At 41.8% G+C, this 25,541-nt stretch overlaps 1 protein-coding gene across 1 annotated transcript; it reads right to left on the bottom strand.

Annotated features, from left to right (window-relative positions):
• Positions 1-1,314: 1,314 nt before the first annotated feature.
• On the bottom strand, positions 1,315-18,333 carry LOC124143179 (excitatory amino acid transporter-like). The gene is made up of 10 exons (XM_046512043.2): positions 18,073-18,333; positions 13,199-13,273; positions 10,777-10,899; positions 8,766-8,850; positions 7,336-7,505; positions 6,361-6,487; positions 3,586-3,819; positions 2,698-2,889; positions 2,207-2,341; positions 1,315-1,747 (listed from the first exon to the last, which is right to left on the bottom strand). Exons 1-10 carry the CDS (start codon positions 18,269-18,271, stop codon positions 1,570-1,572), a joined length of 1,518 nt encoding a protein of 505 aa, XP_046367999.2. The 5' UTR covers positions 18,272-18,333; the 3' UTR covers positions 1,315-1,569.
• Between the last annotated feature and the right edge of the window lie 7,208 nt (positions 18,334-25,541).

Raw genomic sequence — 25,541 nt, 5'->3', positions numbered from 1 at the left:
TTCCCGACATAAACACAATAATTTTTAGATTGCTTTGGAATAACAAAAATGACAAAAATTAAGAGATCAACTATTAGTAGAAATTATGAAGATGGAGGTCTAAGGATGATAACTATCTTCATTACAAAAGTATATAAAAAAGCATGAAGATTCTACAACAATCTTTCCTCTAAAACATCTTTTCAAACTTGGTTCTAATGCTGTAGACTGTTTGTCTAAACATGATAACCCTTATTGGAGAGATTTATTGTCTGCTTGGAAGATATTTTACCAAACAATGAGTTTGTATGAATATGATTTAGACCACATTTTGAATCAACCACTCTGGCTGAATCATTTATTTAAATCATCTTATATTGTAAAAAATTGGTTTAATCAAGGTGTCCAGAGTGTTAGAGACCTTTGCGACAACAACGGTTTTCTCAGTTTTGAAAATTTCAAACAAAAATATAAGATCAAGGGAACTTTTTTAGACTTTCAAAAATTACTGAACAATATTCCAAAGAGTTGGAGATTTCAAATCAGAGACAAAACCCTTGACGTAAATGTAGTTCAACTGAACAATATATATAAACATTTTTTTAATAACGTTATAAAATCAAGGGCTTTTTATGATGAACTTATTAGGAATGATACTGTACCGAAATCATTAGAACACTTGAATACGGTTTTTCCTCAAGGTTTGGATTGGAAAGATATACTTTTATATTATAGAAAATGCACTCGTGATTGTAAACTCTTAGATTTTCAATATCGATTTATAAACAGAATAATTTACACTAAGAAAGAATTACTCAAGATGATACTTGTCGATGAAGATATTTGTACTTTCTGTAAAACTGCTTCCGAAGATATGTCTCATGTATATTTGGATTGCAAATCTGTTCAACAATTTTGGTTAAAGTTGAAAACTTCCTAAATAACAACCTGCAAACAAATTTCATCCTTTCGAAACTTAATATCATTTTTGGAATTTCCACTCAAAACCATGTAACAAATCATATTATTATACTAGCAAAAAAGATTCATCTACATATCAAACATAAAACAACAAGATTTATCTTTCGAACAATTTCTTTCACTACTGAAGGACACAATTTGTTTGGAAAGGTATATTGCTAAAAAAAAAATCAAAATAACCATTATGCTCAGAAATGGCAAAACTTACATCTCATAATCTAATGAAGCAGTTGAAACATATTACCTGTTAATAAGTAATCATCTATTTCTTGTAAACAATTATTTATAATCTCCCTCTCAGTTTGAGAAGAACCGTAATGATATAATATAATATAATATCCTACACAATCTGCCTGTTCTCACCTATGAAAATTATAACTTGTGTTAATACTGTCATATATACACATGTTAATACCTACACTTTTAATAATATACATGAAATGGAATAATAATAAAAAGATTTATAAAAAAAAAAAAATTAACTGTAACAATAAACTGGATGATCCCGAGTAAATATCACTCAATGAATGAGTATATTTTAAGAAGGGTATTCCCCAATTCCGGGTGGTTGGAGCAGCCGGTGCCGCAAATACATGTGGTAGTGAGTATTTATAGCTTAGTGTTCAAAGAACGTTCTTTCTCATTATTCATGGTCACTGTCACTTCAGAGACAGCGTCATCGCCACCTGGCGGCCCCTGCGTTGACAGCAACTTCGCCGAGAATCTGTAGGTGAAGACGGCACAGAGAAGACAGCTCATGGAGTTGCTGGTCGTCCTGATGCGGTCCCTGAAGTAGTGACGTTAGATGTAAGTTTCCACATAGACGCGTTATGGGGTAGTATCGAGCTGAGGGCGTTTGTTCATCACGGACTCGACCAATGTGCATGAATTATGGTATCCATGTCACCCACCCCCACCCAATGGTTCTTTTCAAAAGGTTGATAAAGATTAAAGTTTGAGTTTTAGAGTGAATTGGAGCTTGAGTTGTTTTTACACACTTTAAGTCCATGAACAAATCGAAGGCAGTGCTAATTCAACAGAAAACACAATCGATAAGTTTGATTGCATGATGCCGGAATGGTGGCCAAAGGTATTGCATGACTTCTTTGTCATGGTTTCAGTAAGCTAGGCGAACACACTCTCCACTAGACCACCTTATCACGGTGCAGCATCTGTTGGTGGAAGTGTAATGTGACTTTAAATACTAGTACATGAATCAACAATTGAAATATAATTATATACTTACGTGTACCATTCTACCGCTAAAATGAGACCGATGTTAACTGCCCGGATGTTGAGTGATGATAACAGGATCAGTAGTGTGACGATGCTAGCGCTGGGGACTGAGGGAATGGCGAGGGACCCCACGGTCGCTAGTATACTGAAAAATAACATTGCTAAAAATTTACTTACTTGAAGCATATTACAGGTTCGTTTCTTTCTATTTTAGAAATGATGAAATGATAGCATCGTTCAACCCATTACCGTCTAGCAGTACAGAACCATCAACATTGATATTGATATTATGTCCCACATACTTGGCTCGTTTAAGAAATCTGTGGAATGCCTTGTTTTCATCATGAGCCTAGACATGCTTCACAGGAGGATCATCAGACAAATAAATGTGTGCAAAAGTGCACAATACAATTCTATCAGGAAGAGCCTCCACTTTAATCAAACCACGCTATTGTTATTAATGGCATCAATTGTGCTCGAAGTCTTTTGCTGGACACTCACGCTATCATGACAATCTTCCCCGCGTCCGTGTGTCCCTCCAGCTGGCCAATGTACATCGCCGTGACGGTGATGAAGAGGCAGCTGCCGTCCCTGTTGAGAGTGGCGGCGAACGGCACCACGAAGCGGGTCACCTTGGGACTGATGTGATTCTTTTCTTCCAGACAACGCAGCTGTTCCGGGATAGATACAGCGCTGGCGTATAACAGATCAATAAAACTGTGTTACTCTGTACAGCATACCTTAAGATATACGATGTCATGGAATTCATTCGGTTTGTGGAAACAGTTTTATAGATGCGACTGCACATAAAAAGACGAAGAGGGTGTAAAAAATGGTCTATATTTAGACTCTTTGGTTTATTACATTTTGAGAAGACAATGTATCAAGCTTCGAGTTCAGTTCAATCTCTCATACCTTATGGTGGAATGTTGACATGAAAGCATATTACTGGCCAATACTATTTCTAAATTGGGTCATGGTGTGGTTGACTGTTGTTTCACACCGTTATTACCTCCCTTAGTTGGCAGGATCCGCTGGTCGTGGGTTCAAACAACAGATACAAACTGCGCCACTGGGGCTCGCACCCTCATTGAAATAACGTTCAGTGTGGCGTTAAAACCTAAATCATGATGATTCAACTCATTAACTTACGGACCCGTAAAGATCTGGGGTAGAATAGGTCTTCAGCAACCCAAGCTTTCCGTACGTAAGAGGTGACTATGCTTTTCGTTTGAGGCGACTAACGGGATCGTATGGTCAGGCTCGCTGTCTTGGTTGATCAATCACTGGGTTGCCTGGTCAAGACTCAATTATTTACAGACCGCCGTCATATAGCTGGAATATTGCTGAGTGCGGCGTAAACAACAACAAAAACGAACATTAACTTACGTGCTTGGTGGGCCGAACGCTGTCATCCAAACACGAGAGGCACTGAATAAAAACGCCAGCGGGTTCTTCCTGGTAAGAGCAAAGTAGGCGAGAGGTAGCAGAATCATCTGGTGGATCGCCATCCCGACAGTGACTGTCAGCACGAACATCCCCAGACTCGTGAAAGCCGTGTCGATGTCTTTAGCCTTGGCCACGGAGCTTGCAATCAGACTCGCCACGCCAATGGGGGTGTACCTGTTGAGATACCATCTCGCGTACTGTGTTTTCGAGCCCCAAGAAGTACTTCTCATTATGTGTCTAATCGCCATACACTAAAATTAAGTCTTACCTTTGAAAACATATATTTCTGTTTACAATGGGATAGATTTATCGTGATAACACCTCGCCAAGCAAGACAAGTCAATCTGGCGCCATCTCGTTATTGTCACCTAATTTCGAGCCCCTCCATGACAGTCACGTTAAAAATATATGCACAACATGATCAGTCACATGACATTATAGACAGGAAGTTTACTAACAGCTGCTGATACGCCATCGGTGTATACGACTGATCTGATTCAAAATTATCATCAGATCAAGTTTGATTATAATGTGCATTTGTGAAAAAGTTAGTTTTGAGGTATATTTTTATAACTTATTGAATGTCTAACCTCTTGTGGTATAATTCGTAACATAACTTCAGCGACAAGTGGTGAAAAGTTTGATTCTTCAGTGAGCGTCTACCTTGATTACGTCATTTAGCGCATGGTTACGTATTGTTTAAGGGCTCGAAAAGAGTTGAGGCACGAAAACATGTTACGTGGGAATACTGGAAATTTTCTATGTCTGGCCAGATGTTTATACATACCTTATTGGTTGAAGAAGAGATCAACTGTATATCTGACTGTGTGGAGTCAGTGCCACTCGACATATGACCTTCACGACTGGGGGGAACAACTCGGTTTTACTTTCAAAGTTTCAATATTGTACTATCCTACGATGACAGGATTTCATACACTCTAAATATAGTTGTAATTAATGTATACTATTGTCTCGTCACAATATGGTTGAAATTTTGCCGATGTGACGTATGTTTTTTATTCACTCATCACTCATGACAATTGTCAAAGATTAAAGCAAATGCCATCTCAAGTTTACAAAGAAAACAATATGTGAAATGGTGGGCTTCCTCGTGAAGATTCAGGGTAGAATAGGTCTGCAGCAACCCATACTTGCTGTAAAAGGTGACTATGCTTGTCGTAAAAGGCGACTAACGGGATCGGGTAGTCAGGCTCGCTGACTTGGTTGATGCATGTCATCAATCCCAATTGCGTGGATCGATGCTCATGATATTAATAACTGGATTGTCTGGTCCAGACTCGATCATTTACAGACCGCCGTCATGTAGCTGGAATATTGCTGAGTGCGGCGTTAAACAACCAACCAACCAACCAACCTCATGGATAACATCTTTGGCATATTTGGGGCAAGGAGTAAGCAGTCCCACGTGCCGCATGTGTGCACTTCCCATGCTGATCTGTTTCTTATGCATACATGTATGAATCAGGACTTCTGATCGGAATGGCAAAATCGGAACACTGGAATTTGGCCATGATCTGATTTTCCGTTCAATAATGAACAAATTGCCAATACCCTTCCACTGATTTACCCACCTGAACTAGAAATACAGAGACCAGTGAGACCGTCTCGTCATATTTATATCTATGCCTGTAGGTTCAGAGTGGCAAAAACCTCTCCACAACACTGTGTGACAGAAGTGATGACATCAACTTTCCACTGGTTAATTTTCCCTTTATGTCGAGCAACATTCCAGGGGCCTGTTCCACAAAGCGATCTTAGTGCTACGATAAAGTATGGGAGTTACGATCATCTTAGCGCTAAGATCGCTTTGTGGAACGGGCCCTAGGAGCTTCTAACTCAATGATATACAAAAAGCATAACAGAATGTGTGCAATGTAGTGCTGAAACATTATCAGTAAATAAAAGTTGTCTGAAATTAATAAATTCTGTGTTATAAGCTTATTTCTGAAATCTGTAGAAAAAGTGAAAAAATGGCCGCCATCTTGGCAAATGGCCGCCAAAATCGTATTTAGCTGGGCATCTGAAATGTCCATCACATGAAATTATACAGTTGAGACATCAAGCTAGCTGAAAATCACATTGGTAATTTGTCCCTCTGTTTGGTAGTCAAATTTTCTCTGGCTCATGGACTATTCGGACTTTGGTCATAATTTGTGAGGTACAATCGAGCATGCTCTTTCTTCGAAGAGTTCGAGAGGGTGATAGACTCACGAGGAGGCCATTGTCACCTGTGTCATCACCATATGATAATGATTCATAAACACATGCTTATGACGTGGTAGAGAACGTACTATAGAGTCTGCTTGTGGCACAGATTTCTTATGATTGCGAATGTTTTGTCGCTGTTTGTCAGATATGGTTTTGTGAGATGATAAATTAACATGGACTGGAAACATATTGAAGAGAATTACTTGCCGAAGTTTAGCATACAATTGCTTATTTGACTGCATGAGTGAGTGAGTATGGTCTTACGCCGCTTTAAGCAATATTCCTGCAATATCCCAGCGAGGGACACCAGAAATGGACTTCAAACATTGTATCCACACCGGGAATCGAACCCGGGTGTTAGGGTGACGAGCCACTAGACTTACCCATTTGACTTTATGCTTTCAAACAATAGCATCTACAGGAGTCGATTTCTGTAATTTGGTTTTATGTTAAGTATTATATTTTGAACTGATTGACATTTCTCACCAAACTATCCAGCGAAGGACCTTTATCATGACGTCACAGGTCGATTGGAAGAATTTGAGAAAAGGCTTCCCAATGTCCTCGCACTTGGAAGCGGCCATGCCCATAACTGTACAGGCTAATATAAGACCTGAAGAAGAACAGGATCGTGACAAGTAGTGTTGTGACATGAAGGGACACGTTATGTATGTATAATAAAGACTTTGTTTCCATACTACTCATACATCCAACTTACTCCCAAGAACAGGATCTGTCCCCGAGTTCAATTCGTGATCTTCAACCGTTGATTCCAGTTCCAGCAGTAAAACTCCGACACCGCTTGTCTCGAACTACGGATAATTCGATATATTTGCAATTATCCCAGGACATCAATGTTACCAGGTTTCACTGTTATTGGCCAAAAACGGCGGCTATGTTGAGAAACAGCTACACGCTAACAGCATTAGCGTACAGACCATACAAATGAAAATAATGACAGTCCACTTTTAGAGCGGAAGCTCCTATGCAGACGAAATGCTGAAAGCACATGCCTTCTCCGGATGAATGTGTGTTTGAACTCCCTGGGGAGTATACAACCTAGTTTTACAAGGTTATCAATCCATCCAGCATCTCTACGCCGCCGGGTCGCTTGTTGTCACCTGATTTGTGACGTGTGCTATTTACAGTTTAAATGCCCTACAACAACGCCTTGGTGTATCCATCCTAGCAGTATCGGTTACTCTTAATAGAAACTCCATACGTTTGTGCGTTTGTTTGTTGTTCAACGCCGCAATATTCCAGCTATATGACAGCGGTCTGTAAATCATCGAGTCTTGACCAGACAATCCAGTGATTGACATCATGAGCATCGATCCACGCAATTGGGATACGATGACATGCATCAACCAAGTCACCGAGCCTTGACCACCCGACCCCGTTAGTCACTTTTTACAACAAGCATAGTCGCTAAACTCCATAAGTAAAAGTGTTGAAACCTACCTAGGATGTTCGTCCCCGAAGACACGCCAAGGCTCTGACTATAGACAGCCTCGGTTTCATTTATGATGCCACCGGAAATGTTAACGGTGATGACTCGCTCTGACACCAGGTGGTACTTGGTCTGTGATTGTTGGAAGGCAGCTGCTACTAAATTGTCCGGGAACAAATTTCTGCAAACGCAAAGACGTCAGACATGATAACAATCGTGTGGCAATATTGTCTGATGTCGATTTGATGGCATTGTTTTCTACTATATTGTATTAATGATTGCAATACAATATAAACTATAGTTTAGGTTGAAATGAAAATAAGTACTTTAATTTAGAAGATATTTGCATAAAATGTTCAGTTTTAAAGGGCATGAAGAATTCATTCTCATATTGACACCTCTGAAAACATTTATAAATATTTCTGAAAGTTTGTTCTCTTCTTGATTTAATACAAATCTAGTGAGCCAAGAAGGGTCTTTATTAATGTAATTCGAAAATATATCAGATCCTTGAAAGTATGTTGATCAGAGCGTTAGCATTCAAACTGAAACAGTTACAAAGTGAAAGACATTGTGGGCATCAACAGAAGTGTTTAGTTTCAGTATAACACATAACCCTCAGTCAAATGTATACAGACTTCATCACGTTTTCATTAGAATTTGACATCTCTCACACGTCGCCTGTATCAACTCGTTTCATGCATATCACAAACCCATAATTAAGTGGGCATGTGTTGATTCACAAATGTTTGCCATGTTTCACATCTGTTGACATTAAAGTGAGGATACTAGTAGTTTAATGTAAGGTGTAACTATTTGAGAGACGCAACTTATAGACTTTGTAGGAAATTCAAATACCCCAATGTTAATTTTACATGGGACACGACACTTTTGCATAAAGTCAACACAAATATATAACAAAACCTACGAGTGGAAATAGCTTTACTTTTATGGAAACTGGATTTTGCCTAATAAAATCCAGTTCCGACAAGAAGTTTTCTAAGTTCAAAGCATGATGCTCATTTTGTCCTTATCTTTCAACCAGAATGTCAAAGAAGAATAGAATATTTCAACAGGTAATTATTGTGCCCTTGCTTTAAGTGCTCGAATATTATTTAAACTGTAATAAGAAAAGACACTCATGTTTTTCACACGGTATTGGCGGAGTTTCCAATAAGGCTACCGTCTTATACAAAACAATCTAAACTGTACTCGGCTCATATGCCACGTGGGATAGACGGGTAGCCTACTGGTAAAAGTGTTCGCTCGTCAGGCTGAAAACCCTGGTTCGATTCCCGACATGGGTACAATGTGTAGAGCCCATTTCTGGTGTCCCTTGCCGTGATATTGCTGGAATATTTCTAAAAGCAGCGTAAAACCATACTCAAACATTCAAATGCAGTTTCATTTGGTGCCTAGTATAGTATTGAGTGCCAGATACCTTATCAGGTCAGCAAAGATGTCCTCAGTCTGGAGATTCTTCGTATCAGGCTTGGACATGTCAGCAGCTATCTCCTGGTTACTTCCTGGGACAATGGAGGTGTGCATGTGTTAGGACAATAGAGGTGTGCATGTGTTAGGACAATAGAGGTGTGCAGGTGTTAGGACAATGGAGGTGTGCAGGTGTTAGGACAATAGAGGTGTGTGGGTGTTATGACAATAGAGGTGTGCAGGTGTTATGACAATAGAGGTGTGCAGGTGTTAGGACAATAGAGGTGTGCAGGTGTTAGGACAATAGAGGTGTGCAGGTGTTAGGACAATAGAGGTGTGCAGGTGTTAGGACAGTGGAGGTGTGCAGGTGTTAGGACAATGGAGGTGTTAGGACAATAGAGGTGTGCAGGTGTTAGGACAATAGAGGTATGCAGGTGTTAGGACAATAGAGGTGTGCAGGTGTTAGGACAATGGAGGTGTGCATGTGTTAGGACAATAGAGGTGTGCATGTGTTAGGACAATAGAGGTGTGCAGGTGTTAGGACAATAGAGGTGTGCAGATGTTAGGACAATAGAGGTGTGCAGGTGTTAGGACAATAGAGGTGTGCAGGTGTTAGGACAATGGAGGTGTGCAGTGTTAGGACAATAGAGGTGTGCAGGTGTTAGGTCAATAGAGGTGTGCAGGTGTTAGGTCAATAGAGGTGTGCAGGTGTTAGGACAATAGAGGTGTGCAGGTGTTAGGACAATGGAGGTGTGCATGTGGTACGACGAAACTCCGCGGATCAGGTATAATTGCCACTGTATTCGAGATTAGATCACAGTTTGACGCCGTTACCTGACTATAAATGTCCAGTGGAAACCACTGGGGTTCACTGACTAAAAGTCCAGTTTCCACTGGATATTTATAGTCTGTTTACTCCCTTCCCCCGGGAAGATGTGTTGGCCTTGGTTCGGGACATTTGATAGATTGGTAAATTTTAGTTTGTGGCATAACTATGGGACCATCACATAATCTCAACATTTCCGTGAATAAAATTCAATTTGGTTTGGATTCTCATGGCTGACTTTAATTTTGTTTCCAAGTAAAGCCACGGACGATTACAAATGATGACGGCTGTACGAAGTGGGGGAAGAGGGGAGGAAGGTATACTTGGAAAACATAGATGGAAACGGTCACTACTCTCCACGTAGTATCAGCACAGTAGCGCCATGACATTGTTGCCGTCTTGAACCAAAGGTATATTCCAACTGGTCTGAATGTTATATGTGGAGAAACATGTCGTATTTAACCACCAAGTAGGGGGAGGTTGGCTGTTTGTTGACCATGCAGCGTGGGGGACAATAGGTGTTCAATGTATTTTCTTACACATGTATATTACCACATTTGGTTAAGGTGGTTTTTTGGATGCTCTTAAAAGTCTTAAAAGTTTTAATTCCTAATCTAAGTGTTTATGAATGGGACACAAATAATAGGAGATACCAGCTGTCTGATTTTGTTTGCTTGTTTGTTTATTGTTTAACGCCGCACTCAGCAATATCCCAGCAATATCCCAGCAATATCCCAGCTACGGCGTTATGTAAATAATTGAGACCAGATCAGACAATCTAGTGATTGAGGACATGCATCGACCAAGTCAGCGAGCCCGACAACCCGATCCCGTCAGTGGCCTCTTACGACAAGACCAATTCTAGCCCGGATCTTCACGGGTTCCTGCTGTTTTAATCAAAGCTGGACCAGACAATCCAGTGATAGCGCGTTTACTGATTTTGTTGAAACTAAAAACCAAAATGTTAACTTCGAATTACTTCTACTGCAAGTGCAGGCAGGGCAATGTGACAGATTGTATTAATACTTATCAAAAATAGATTTAAGTTTTCAGTTTTTGTTTAGGGCCAACAAGTTTAAGTTTCAAACCTAAACCAACAGATGATGGACAATGCGCCTTTAATATGCTCTCTGGACCTTCGTCCTGGTGAACTATAGATATAAAGTTCTTGACCAATGTCCGAGAAGATTCTGACCTGGTTTGATGATGAGACTGACGATGACGGCAATGGCGGCACCGATGGCATTAGTGACGATGATGTAGCCAAGACACAGGACGCTGATCCTTCCATTGGATCGTGGATCCAGGGAGGCGGTGCCTGCAAGCCGAGACCATACAGAATGGTCCAATTTCATTATTACATGTGAACCAGATATAAAACAAATAATTGACGTAAATGGAAAAACGGGAAAAGAAAGAATTTGTTGTAGGCTCTTCATCATTAACATAATCTTAAATATCCTTAATTCTGAAAGCCAGAATTTGTATCAATAAAGCTACAAAACCCTTTCTATATTCAATATCACTGTTTATGAACTATCAAATAGAGATGGTACCAGGTGTTGGCGAAAAGGTGAGCGTATCCTGCCCCGCCGGTGGCACCTGTCACAAACACATGCAAAGGCAAGGCAATTGTTCACCTGAAAACAACTGTTCGCGCTTTTGGCGAATACCTGGTCTCATCAATGATTTCATATAAGTTTCATATATAAATAAGTTCCATGTATATCTTGCCTGTTAAGCCCAGAGGAATCTGTTTCGGTAGATAATCGAGACTCTTCTCTGACGTTGACGTTTTATATTAAAGTGGCTAGAAACATGATGGCTTGGGCAGTTCTTTTGACCCTGTGAGGTGACGGGACAATACGGTGCAATGCATCAAGACGCTTTCGGTTTTGTATAAAGATGGGCACTCTTTAACCGTCCCTGCTTGTTGAGAGTCATTTAACGCCGCTTCGAGCAGTATACAGACATTGTACATTAAGATGGGGGATTGTTTGGTGTCAATGCAAGGTCAGGATACGGTCACCTTTTCGCGAAAACATGTGTTATGACTGTTTGACAATAGTTGTTTCGCTTATATTCATATCATACATAAATAGATGAATGTACGTATATATTTGCAACTGCTTGTTCATTTAGTAACAGAGGTCGACCAGTTAGTTCCCTGACATACATTCAGCAGTATATAATAAGTAAACCATAGGACTGTGCCATTAAGATATGTTTGTGAAACAAAGTTGTTTCCCATTTGATTTAAAAAATATTATATTCAAATGCTTTGGGGGTTTGTATCGTGACATAAATATAATTTCAAAAGTATTCTACGAAGATATGTCTAACTGCTCTAATAAACCCCCAGTGACGTCATCCTATTGTTCTCCAGTCGGGTTAAATCTCATAAACAGGGACGTTGTAATATCCCCGGGATTTTATAGGATATTCAAGTCATATTTGCTATATAATGTGTTATAATATCCCAGGGATTTTATATAATGTCCTGGGTATTTTATTAATATAACTTCCGTTCAGATTGTAACATGTAATGAAAAGTAAAATCAAATGACAAATGTTTTCTTTATATTCCCGAGGATCGAACTCGCAACCTTCATATCTGTAACCCAGTGAGTGTACCACTGTAACAGAGGTGTTGATAGGCCGCACTGCTTTTTAGAATGTCCTTTTAAAGATCCGTACGCCAGCAACAGATATTTTACGCCCGTTTCCTAAGGTTCATGGAAAGTATGTTCGAAACATATAAATATTGATAAATGTCGTTTTAAGTTTCTTTTTCGGTTCATAAGTTAGATAAAACACTTCCCCTTGGGTTGTTATGATATTTAAAACCCTAGACATACACAGAGAGAGAGAGAGAGAGAGAGAGAGAGAGAGAGAGAGAGAGAGAGAGAGAGAGAGAGAGAGAGAGAGAGAGAGAGTTATCGCTTTTATGTATGATTGTTTTAGGTATTTTTATGATGTTTCCTAACAAATATAATAATTTCCCTTGACTGAGAACTATTAGCATCTTTTAATTTGTCTTTGTTCTAAAAAAATAGCACATTATTTTATGGGTGGCATTATTTTGTGTCCTATCATAAAACATCTCAGCTCTCTTGTGTTGTCACCTTGTGGGCGTTACAAATATGACGTTAATGACTTCTCACAATCAACATGCGTGAACTTCAATCAAGGTTGACCTACATTTAGTAAAGGCTCTCCTAGAAAGTAGATGAAGTTGCAGTGAACTGTTTTACAAAGGAAACTGATCATGGAAAACATTCTAAAAACTCTTTACTGACGCCACAAACAGACGGTAGGGCAGAACATGTCTAACCGTTTCGCGAACACCTGGTGTCATCATTTATTGTCAGTGATCCATTTATATAATTTTCACAGGTAGCGAGCCTTTCACGCCCAATATAATCTAGACATAGTCAATCTCCTTCCCATTACGCTGATGATTATTATTATCCGATGACAGGTCGACTATGTTATTAAAATGTGGTTCTATATTGGTAGCATTAAAACAAACATGGCTGATAGATATCTGGTATTCGTTAGATTTCTGTTACTACTTGCAGCGTGTCTGATTCCAAAGAACCACCTCGGGATCTCACCTGCGATGACGCTGCTGACGATGAGCGGGAGGATGGTGGCTTTCAGCATGCGCATGTACAGCTCCCCCGGAAGCCCTGGAGGAAGGAAGTAAACAGTTATTGCTGCGTCATCAGATATGATGACAATGTGAGTGTCTACATTACATCGAAATTCTTAAAAATTCAGATCTAATATTTTCGACAGCGTAGTTGGATGTAGCGAATAGTCGATTTCGACCCGACAACAACCCATGAAGTGATTATGACGCGAATAACCAGCCTTGGATAATAACAATCTAATACCCCGGTGAGGGGGGAGGGAGATGAATTATAATTGATAGTGATTAATGGACACATGCTCACAGTCGGAATCGTACAATGGACTCTGCTTCCATCACAGATTTCTATGGAAAACGTTGGTCGCTTTTACTATGACCTAACTATCACCCATGAGAGGTGAATAGAACGTTATTAACGAACCTGGGTTATACCCCAACTATCACCCAAGAGGGGTTGCAAACAAGAACGTTTAAACCGAACTACATTACACTTCTCACCTAGCCACATCACCGTGTGTTCTCCCGCCCCGGCGTAGTAACACACGAAGCCGACACAGTAGCCTCCCACAATCCCTGCAGCAGTGAGTGCTCCGAGAAGAGTGGACGGACATCTGGACATGGTGTTCAAGACGACCGCGGATCGCCACCAGTTTTAGTTAGTGCAGTATGCCCGTATGTCAGGACGTGTTGCTCTAAATGTCACTGTGTCAACTTGGTAACTAAATGTCAACGTTTAAAGCCCGGTGCTTCAAAAATACAGTTTGACCTCGATAGTTGACGTTCGACCGGTCGCAAATTCATAGTAAATTTATGTCATTGAGATGTACAATCAACTGGTGAACTTCCAAAGCGGTGCAAAGACGACTGTTTTACGTCAGCTGGTGTCTTGTCAAGAAGGTGTTACGTCAGCTGGTGTCTTGTCAAGAAGGTATTACGTCAGCTGGTGTAACGTCAAGAAGGCGTTACGTCAGCTGATGTCACGTCAAGAAGGTTTTATGTCAACTGGTGTCATGTTAAGGAGGTTTTACGTCAGTTGCTGTCACGTCAAGGAGGTTTTACGTCAGCTGGTGTAATATCAAGAAGGTTTTACGTCAGCTGGTGTCATGTCAAGGAGGTTTTACGTCAGCTGATGTCACGTCAAGAAGGTTTTATGTCAACTGGTGTCATGTCAAGGAGGTTTTACGTCAGCTGGTGTCTTGTCAAGGAGGTTTTACGTCAGCTGGTGTCACATCAAGAAGGTTTTACGTCAGCTGGTGTCATGTCAAGGAAGTTTTACGTCAGCTGGTGTCATGTCAAGGAAGTTTTACGTCGGCTGGTGTAATGTCAAGGAAGTTTTACGTCAGCTGGTGTAATGTCAAGAAGGTGTTACGTCAGCTGGTGTCTTGTCGAGGAGGTTTTACGTCAGCTGGTGTCTTGTGAAGGACGTTTTACGTCAGCTGGTGTCACGTCAAGGAGGTTTTATGTCAGCTGGTGTCATGTCAAGGAGGTTTTACGTCAGCTGGTGAAATGTCAAGAAGGTGTTTCGTCAGCTGGTGTCTTGTCAAGGAGGTTTTACGTCAGCTGGTGTAATGTCAAGAAGGTGTTACGTCAGCTGGTGTCACGCCAAGAAGGTTTTACGTCAGCTGGTGTCATGTCAAGGAAGTTTTACGTCAGCTGGTGTCTTTTCGAGGAGGTTTTACGTCAGCTGGTGTCTTGTGAAGGAAGTTTTACGTCAGCTGGTGTCACGTCAAGGAGGTTTTATGTCAGCTGGTGTCTTGTCAAGGAGGTTTTATGTCAGCTGGTGTCTTGTCAAGGAGGTTTTACGTCAGCTGGTGTAATGTAGTAGTAGTAGTAGTAGTAGTAGTAGTAGTAGTAGTAGTAGTAGTAGTAGTGTTTTTATTATCTTATAGGTCGACATTCCACGCAACTACATCAATGCAGCGTACAATGAAATCGTATATTTAATCTAAGGTATGTGTGGCAAGAAGGTTTTGTGTGAGTTTGTTGAAAAACATGCCCTGTGTAATTCGCTGTCCCTACAACGGTCTGCGCCACTCGGAGTAGGCATGACAAACGCCATGTATGAGAGCTGATATTTTAGATGTGTCATACACGACTTGATCCCACCGAGACCAGCATAAAAACATACACACATACATACATACATAGTGTCGTCACCTGACACTGTTGAAGAGACACCGTCATGTATTATTCATGTATCCTGTGACACTGTATGTACATATGTCTACACTTGTGTTTGAGTACGACGGATCTGTGAAAGCAATGTTTGCGATGGGTTAATGTTTACACTTTTTGTATTCGAAGAATACCTTTCTTTCTTGTTTTCGTCGATGCAAAATAAACAAGTTTTACGCCGATGAGGGCAGTCGTGTACTCGCTGTACGCAGTCGCAAATCTAATACCAGTGCCTGAATATGTAATAAAATATTCTTTTCTTAACTTATTTTGAGTGTTGTTGATCTCTTTATGAAAGATATTTTTATAAAACTACTTAATACCTGTAGCCCTAGCTGCAGTAATACACATGGAACTTGTATTTGAAGAGCGAAAGTGACATGTGAACCTTTATTGCATATATATCTTTAAGTGATTAAGTTAGACATTGTTCATGTGAATGCTCAAGTGGCATATGCGTAATACTGCTTCATAATGTCCAATAGTTTATGCCTAGAACTTTTAACGGACTATTCTAAGAACCCGCCACCATCTACGAATTCTGCTGCTCCATAAGTCGCATCCCCCGAAGCAGTTGTACGAGGGGAGGTTGGTGGGTGTGTTATATCTCCATTCTATGTGGATAACTACCCTAGACCCATTCGCTACCTTATCTTCGTATTTAGCTGTATGGTTTGAAGGGCACGACACAATGGAGTTACGAATTAAAATTTAAATAATATAGAATCAAACCATTTTTTACTCCATTTATAATGAAACCTTTCATATTTACCAAATGAACCCATCGGACTCTCACAGCCCATGAAATGATGTCAACCCCAAGTCCGTGTTTACGACCGAACGTTACCTGGCCCGAGCGTGACGACGAATACGTCCCCGGGTGATGGAGACGTTAGCGTCGTTGCCTCGTGCAATCAGTGTTTGACGAACATACTTCGCTGACTTCACTGGTCTGAAGGATTATTTATGTATGACGAAAGGTATATTCCTTTATGTTTTATAGACACGAGACAAAAGGATAGGGTTAAATTGGGAAATTAAAGATGATATATTTTCTCAGTAAAGGGGCTCTCACACTTTGCCGAGTTGCGTCCCGAGTATTGACCCGAGCTGACTCGGGCGTACTCGTATTGAGCTCGTAGCGAGGTCGTACTAAACTCGGGGTAACTCGGGATACCTCGTACTGATCTTCGAGAGTTTTGGAACTGCTCAAAACAGTCGGGCCGCCAGCCAATTCCTAAGAAACTCGTAACAAACTTGTAACACACTCGTCCTACTCGTAGTACCCTAGTGGCGACCTCGTGATGCTCGTACAGAACTCGTATCAGGATCGTCTGCAAATTTATTGCCGAGTCTAATACGAGCTATACGAGTGTATTTCCCGCAGAATTATTTAGCAGCTCGTAGCCACCTCGTACCAAAGTCGTACCAAACTCGTACAGCTTGTATCGAGATCGTGCTCGTATGCAACTCTTAATGGACTCCTATTAGACTCCTACTGGACTCCTATTGGGTGAGGTGAGGTGAAATTCGGTTTAACGTCGCGTCCAAGATTATTGCACTTATATAGCGACGTGCATGCACGTGTGTGTCTGTGGCTGCTTGTACTAGTCCGGACTGATGCCGATTTATAGTGATAGCTCACTGAGATACCAAGCCGCAGTTTAACATGAATACCCCACTCAGACACAGTATACTGACTCCGAGCCGACCAGTCCTTGTTTTAGCCCCTTAATGTCGAGCGCCAGACAGGGTAACAACAAGTACCATCTTTTTACGTCTTTTGGTATGACGCGGCCGGGGATCGAACCCCGGACCTTCCGCTCTCCGGGCGGACGATCTACCACAAGACCACGGAGGCGGCAGGACTCCTAATGGACTCCTATCGGGCTCGTAACCAACTCGTAGCGTACTCGTATAATACTCGTATATATGTCGTCTCTTCCCGAGTCCTAACCGAGTTAGGCTCGGGAGAGCTCGGCAACCACCTCGGCAATGTGTGAGAGCTGTTAATGGCGTTTGGAGCCGTGAAAATTTAACTGGTTTTTTTTCATTTCACCGTTTACTAGAACTAGTATAATGTCTTCTCATTGTTCCTGTTTTGTCAGTTTTATTAAACGTCTTTGATGATATGATCAATTATTATTGAAAACCGCATCGAACAAGATTAAACTTGTTTACAGCTTAGTTATATCCTGTTGAAGGAGCATTTGGAGTCATCTCCCTTGAAGAGAGGATACAAAAATGGCTGCTACGTTTTGGGATAAAGGTCACATCCTCCATCTTGATCATAAAGCTACATTATTACCTGGTCAGTGAACATTGAAATATGTTCTCATCTCCCTGGGGAAGGTACAACCTAACTACCTGTTAGGCACTAGAAGACTTTGCATTGACATACCATTTCATCCCACCGGTAACCGCTGCTGTTTTAGAATAGGTCCTCAGTTGCCTAAACCTTGCGTGTTGCACTCACTCATTCACTCCATCACTCACTCACTCACTCATTCACTCACTCACTCAAAAATCCACTCACTCACTTACCCCAAAACACAACCACCCACCCGCTCGTTCACTCACTCACTCACTCACTCACTCACTATCAGGCCATGTGAAGACTATGCCAATTGTTGTGATGGACATGGTTTAAAAGACACTCACCTAGCCACATCAACGCCTCTTCCGTCGGGTCAGCAAGTCTAATCGTGAAGCCCACCAGAAATCCCAAACCCACTCCAAATATTAACGTCAAAATCACAAGTAAGTTTTGCCGAAACCATTTTGGTACACAAGACTTTCCTCTTTCAGCCCCGTCGTCGACGTCGGACGACGTAACTTTGCTTTGACTCCCGCTCGCCATGATACAACAACACCAACACTCAACACTGTGGAGCCTGGCATGAGGACGGCCCGGTGATAACCATATCAGGTGTAGGCGAGGTGTATTCGGTTGGAACAAACAGTACAGTACGGCGACACACATCTGTGTTTGCTGTACGAGCATGAAGGCTTCTCAAGTCGCCTTCAGCAAACATCAGGCGCTAGGACAATACACATATCTGCAGTTACCCGACGATCAATCTTCCTTACAGATTTATAGTTCCTTGGTGATCAACTCTTCACAGTAACATTCACTTGTCTTAAACAGGGTTCGTGTATAGAACTAAAAACATTGTAAATTTGGTAAAAATTAATAACTACATATTTTTTGTCTTTAACATTATGCATTCGCAAATAGATGGCAACTGCTATTACGATGATAACGTGCAGGACCCAGAGAAACGTACGTTGCGTTTTTCCCTTGCCTCTCGAAGATGACATTCTTACGAAATAAACAACGTACATCTCAACACAAATGTCAGAAATGTTGGGTTTGGCTGTTACGAGTTGTCAAACCTTCGAGATGAGAGATAGGCCATTTTCTTCGTACGACTTGGCAGATGACAGGAAGGTAGAAGTGCTTGATTGCTCAAACTGTGGGGAAATTATAAGGGAAAACCTTTATTTGATGCCACGTTAAAAGACATCTTGCACCAAAAGTGTCATTAGTCAATCATAGTTTAATGATGAAGTGCATCCTCTTGACATGCCGCCTTTAAGAATGAATCAGACATTTTATTCACGATTGGGGTTTGATGGACCCATTTGTTAAATGTTGAGAGTCAACTGCAGTATTAAGGTCCTCGCCTTTGGCGGTTTCCGTAAAGATATACGCTAGCACACACAACCGTGCCAACATCCGTTACGATGCAGTTTAGCGACAAGAGGACATTCAACTTGAAACGAGCCTGAGAAATGCGGTATAAAATCCGCCCATATCGAGGCCAAGACTGAGCTTGGGTTCAGTTGCATTTATGTTTGTCGGTTTGTTTGTTTGTTTGCTTGTTTGTTGTTTAACGCCGCATCCAGCAATATTCCAGCTATATGACGGCGGTCTGTAAATAACCGAGTCTGGACCAGACAATCCAGTGAGTGAAATCAAGAGCAGCGACACACGCAGTTGGGATACGATTACATGCATCAACCAAGTCAGCGAGCCTGACTACCCGATCCCGTTAGTCGCCTCTTACGACAAGCATAGTCACCTTTTTCGGCAAGTATGGGTTGCTGAAGACCAATTCTACCCCGGATCTTCACGGGTCTGTCAAAATCAGGCATATCGGAAGCGACCGTCTCTCCCATTAACATGACGCGTTCCGACCTTGAACTGATTACACTCCAGCTACCAAATTTTGTATACGTCGACTACGGTCCAGATATGATGTATGTCCACCCCCTATGTCCAACCCCTATGCACCAAGGAGACTTCCACGTATACGGGGTCCACGCGGTATCTGACCCTAGGCTTGTGTGTCTACACGTGAGGAATGAGAACGACTTCTACGTATACGGGGTCCACATGGTATCTGACCCTGGACTTGTGTGTCTGCACGTGAGGAATGAGAAAGACTTCTACGTATACGGGGTCCACGCGGTATCTGACCCTGGGCTTGTGTGTCTGCACGTGAGGAATGAGAGGGATTTCCGCGTATACGGGCTCCACGTGGTATCTGACCCTAGGCTTGTGTGTCTGCACGTGAGGAATGAGAAAGACTTCTACGTATACGGGGTCCACCTGGTATCTGACCCTGGGCTTGTGTGTCCGCACGTGAGGAATGAGAAAGACTTCCACGTATACGGGGTCCACGCGGTATCTGACCCTGGACTTGTGTGTCTGCACGTGAAGAATGAAAGGGACTTCCACGTATACGGGGTCCACATGGTATCTGACCCTGGACTTGTGTGTCTGCACGTGAAGAATGAAAGGGACTTCCACGTATACGGGGTCCACGTGGTATCTGACCCTGGACTTGTGTGTCTGCACGTGAAGAATGAGAAAGACTTCCACGTATACGGGGTCCACGCGGTATCTGACCCTGGACTTGTGTGTCTGCACGTGAGGAATGAGAAAGACTTCCACGTATACGGGGTCCACGCGGTATCTGACCCTAGGCTTGTGTGTCTGCACGTGAGGAATGAGAAAGACTTCTACGTATATGGGGTCCACCTGGTATCTGACCCTGGGCTTGTGTGTCCGCACGTGAGGAATGAGAAAGACTTCCACGTATACGGGGTCCACGCGGTATCTGACCCTGGACTTGTGTGTCTGCACGTGAAGAATGAAAGGGACTTCCACGTATACGGGGTCCACGTGGTATCTGACCCTGGACTTGTGTGTCTGCACGTGAAGAATGAAAGGGACTTCCACGTATACGGGGTCCACGTGGTATCTGACCCTGGACTTGTGTGTCTGCACGTGAAGAATGAAAGGGACTTCCACGTATACGGGGTCCACGCGGTATCTGACCCTGGACTTGTGTGTCTGCACGTGAGGAATGAGAAAGACTTCCACGTATACGGGGTCCACATGGTATCTGACCCTGGACTTGTGTGTCTGCACGTGAGGAATGAGAAAGACTTCTACGTATACGGGGTCCACGCGGTATCTGACCCTGGGCTTGTGTGTCTGCACGTGAGGAATGAGAGGGATTTCCGCGTATACGGGCTCCACGTGGTATCTGACCCTAGGCTTGTGTGTCTGCACGTGAAGAATGAGAGGGACTTCCACGTATACGGGGTCCACGCGGTATCTGACCCTGGACTTGTGTGTCTGCACGTGAGGAATGAGAAAGACTTCCACGTATACGGGGTCCACGCGGTATCTGACCCTGGACTTGTGTGTCTGCACGTGAGGAATGAGAGGGACTTCCACGTATACGGGGTCCACGCGGTATCTGACCCTGGGCTTGTGTGTCTGCACGTGAGGAATGAGAAAGACTTCCACGTATACGGGGTCCACGCGGTATCTGACCCTGGACTTGTGTGTCTGCACGTGAGGAATGAGAAAGACTTCCACGTATACGGGGTCCACGCGGTATCTTACCCTGGACTTGTGTGTCTGCATGTGAAGAATGAGAGGGACTTCCACGTATACGGGGTCCACGTGGTATCTGACCCTGGACTTGAGTGTCTGCACGTGAAGAATGAGATGGACTTCCACGTATACGGGGTCCACGTGGTATCTGACCCTGGACCTGTGTGTCTGCACGTGAAGAATGAGAGGGACTTCCACGTTTACGGGGTCCACGCGGTATCTGACCCTGGACTTGTGTGTCTGCACGTGAGGAATGAGAAAGACTTCCACGTATACGGGGCCCACGCGGTATCTGACCCTGCGCTTGTGTGTCTGCACGTGAGGAATGAGAAAGACTTCCACGTATACGGGGTCCACGCGGTATCTGACCCTGGACTTGTGTGTCTGCACGTGAAGAATGAGAGGGACTTCCACGTATACGGGGTCCACGTGGTATCTGACCCTGGACTTGTGTGTCTGCACGTGAAGAATGAAAGGGACTTCCACGTATACGGGGTCCACGTGGTATCTGACCCTGGACGTGTGTGTCTGAGCGTGAAGAATGAAAGGGACTTCCACGTATACGGGGTCCACGCGGTATCTGACCCTGGACTTGTGTGTCTGCACGTGAGGAATGAGAAAGACTTCCACGTATACGGGGTCCACGCGGTATCTGACCCTGGACTTGTGTGTCTGCACGTGAGGAATGAGAGGGACTTCCACGTATACGGGGTCCACGCGGTATCTGACCCTGGGCTTGTGTGTCTGCACGTGAAGAATGAGAAAGACTTCCACGTATACGGGGTCCACGCGGTATCTGACCCTGGACTTGTGTGTCTGCACGTGAGGAATGAGAAAGACTTCCACGTATACGGGGTCCACGTGGCATCTATCCCTGGGCTTGTGTGTCTGCACGTGAGGAATGAGATGGAATTCTACGTATACGGGGTCCGCGTGGTTTCTGACCCTGTCCCTGTGTATAAAATGTCAGCCGTAGAGGGATACTTCCACTGAAAGTCGGATGACGTTATGTAATCAATTTGTGACGTCATAAGCGCTGGATGACGTCATATCGTATTGTTCTTAAAAACAATGTGACGTCGTACAGCTTCAGCTGAGAAGAGAGAAGACCAACACTCGAAGTTTCTGGACGTATGAACTTCAAACCTTGCTGGCTGCTATTTGATTGTAAGTCGGGGGTGATGAATTTTGAGTTAACGGTTGACATTGTCCCATGTGTTAAGCTTAGATGTTAAAGTATTTTTTATGTGTAGTTTGTTAAACAGATTTACAATTAAAAATCAATTTGTTTCTGATGTTAACGTCTAATCACGACATGCTTATTTCATGAACGTTTAATTAAACTGTCCCATTCTACTTTTAGACCACCGGTCATAAACGGCTGTACTTCCTCTTGGTGTCATATTCTGTAAGGGTAAGTTTTATTCCATACTGAAAGGCCTCAGGCCCATAGTACAATTCTGTTTTCGGGAGTGGTTACAGATCCGTTTAACAGGTCATATTCTAATTAACATAGCATGATAAATGAACATTGATAGATTTTTTAGAGTATCTTTATCAGTTTGTAGATTGGGATGTACATAACAAGGCAGATCAATATATTTTCTTCTAAGGTGGGCGTATTTTGGACAAACTAACAGAAAATGAAACTTATCTTCAATCACATTTAAACCACATTGCTCACATATTCTCTCAATTCTCTAGCTATGTTTCTATGCCTGCCTACTTCGATCCTAAGTCTATGAGAGCTGCATCTAAATTGGGCTAAACTTATTCTAAACCTTTTAAAGTTTTCTTTACCCAGTATTCTGGGGAAATGTTGTCTTGAAAAGCTTGTAATAATTGCATTTTTGTGAACTTGAAACATGCGATGCCCATTTTTGTAAGTATATATCCTTAAGTCTTTGGCGTAGAGATACTAAAAATGAATCTGGATTGTTTGGTACATATTGATTATGCCAAACATACCCATAGCCGCAATCATATAATAACGACTTTACATCATATACCCAATTGCGGATTCCATATTTTTCATACAATAACATCATATTGTAACATTTTCTAGGTAATCTATAAATAGGCATTTTAAGAATCTTGAACCAATACTTGAGAATTCTAATATGTTAAAATATGTAAAGTGGTACACGTCCACATTCATAACACTCTATGTAGAGTTTTTTACGTCAAGGAATCGTTTACAAGCATATAGATGGACCAGTTCAATAGTTCTCTATTCAGTATGCCCCCAGACCTCAGCTCCATATAAAAGAATTGGAGTAATTTTTGTATCAAATATTTTAAAAAAGGTTTGATATGAAAGATCAGTGAACGTTCTTTAAACTATGTAAGATTCCCATTAGTATCTTTTTTGCCTGCATTGCTGCATTACTGGTGTGGTGATTCCACGATAATCTGCCCGTGAAGGTTACCCCCAGATATTTATAAGAAGTGACAATTCGTAACGGTTGTGAGTTGAAGAAACATTTTTCCCTACTTGATAGTTTATTTCCCTTTTTAAAAACTAACACTTTCGTTTTCTAAGTGTTCACTTGGAGTTTACAATTAGAACAGTACAGCTCCAGTTGATCTATCAAATTCTGTAAACCTTTTATCGTACAGGACTATATCATCAGCAAAAAGCAACAGAAATATCTTAATATCTGGATTCTGGATGCAGCTGTATACCATCCGTACAATTATCCTTAATTTGTGCAGCCAGTTCATTGATGAAAAAACAGAACAGGAAGGGCCTAAGAATACAGCCTTGGCGTACACCAATGTTACATGTGAAGACATCAGAGTATATTCCCCGGTTTTTAACACATGACTTTACATTTTGATAAATATATATAATTTACCCATTTTATTACTCACACCATTTGAAAGAAACAATGACCACATTATATTTCTGTTTACAGAATCAAACGCTTTTTTTTAAATCTACAAAAATTGCATAAAATTGTCAGCCGTTTCTCTGCATGTATTTGTGAATAATCGCATTTAGTACGAAAATATTATCCGTGGTTGAGTACCCTTGTCTAAAACCTGCTTGTTCTTCCGAAATTTTATCCAATGAATCTGACCAAAAAGTGAGCCTTTTATTGATAATAGAAACAAATATTTTGCTAAAAACACTCAGAAGGGTAATTCCTCGATAATTGTTTGTACCGGTACGTGATCCTTATTTATGTAGTGGAACAATCACACCGATAGTCCAATCTTTTGGGAAATAAGACGTTTCTAAAATCATATTAAACAGTAATTTAAGGTATGGGAGTAGAATGTTTAAAAGACTCTGGAATTAAACCATCTATGCCGTCTAACTCTTGCTGTTGTTTTTCAAATCGTAGATAGCTTTTTGAATTTCCTCTCTTGTGATTGGCGAGTCAAGAATTATAGCAGTTATGTCATTGTCACGTTTCCTGGTCTGATAATTCAAAGAAGGTATCATCCCTAACACCATTACCACTAAACATATGTTTGAAATAATCATACCATTTATCACTTTCAAATTATTTTAAACTCATAATGTGGATTTAGCTTTCGGAGGGTTGTCCAAAATTCTTTCGGCGACTTAATGTTATCTTCCAAATATTGTTTTTTTCTTTTAAAGGAATATAATCTTCTTTTCCCTGCACGTGCCTCTCTAATAATCTCGATACTTTCATCAATATTTGTGAATACGGCATCAACTGCTTTTTTAACCAGTGATACAAACTTGTCTGAAGCTAAATTACAAAGAAATATTTCTTCTTTATCAATGCTCCACTTAAATCTAAATGTACTTGCATAATTGATATCATCATAACCCTCGATGACTGAGTGAAGCGTACGTAAAGGCATGGCTAATGGAGGTGAGGTGAAATGGGGTTTAACGTCGCGTCCAAGATTATTGCACTTATATAGCGACGTGCATGTACGTGTGTGTGTTTGTGTGGCTGCTTGTACTAGTCCGGACTGATGCCGATTTATAGTGCTAGCTCACTGAGATATCATGCCGCAGTTTAACATGAATACCCCACTCAGACACAGTATACTGACTCCGAGCCGACCAGTCCTTGTTTTAGCCCCTTAAGCGCCAGACAGGGTAACAACAAGTACCATCTTTTAACGTCTTTTGGTATGACGCGGCCGGGGATCGAACCCCGGACCTTCCGCTCTCCGGGTGGACGCTCTACCACAAGACCACGGAGGCGGTCCATTGCTAATGGAAATG

This window comes from Haliotis rufescens, unplaced genomic scaffold, assembly GCF_023055435.1.
Source record: "Haliotis rufescens isolate VD_foot unplaced genomic scaffold, xgHalRufe1.0.p SCAF_6, whole genome shotgun sequence".
Lineage (NCBI taxonomy): Eukaryota > Metazoa > Mollusca > Gastropoda > Lepetellida > Haliotidae > Haliotis > Haliotis rufescens.
The sequence above is the reverse complement of the archived record's forward strand: the minus strand, read 5'-3'. Positions and strand labels throughout refer to the sequence as shown.

What these genes read in the sequence shown, in the direction of transcription:
- LOC124143179 (XM_046512043.2), bottom strand. Translation starts at nt 18,271, where the DNA reads ATGGCGAGCGGGAGTCAAAGCAAAGTTACGTCGTCCGACGTCGACGAC. An exon ending in CGTCAGCAGCGTCATCGCAG is followed by an intron (nt 10,900 to 13,198) that starts GTGAGATCCCGA and finishes CTCGGCTTGCAG; the next exon opens with GCACCGCCTCCCTGGATCCA. An exon ending in GTCCTTCGCTGGATAGTTTG is followed by an intron (nt 3,820 to 6,360) that starts GTGAGAAATGTC and finishes GTATCTCAACAG; the next exon opens with GTACACCCCCATTGGCGTGG.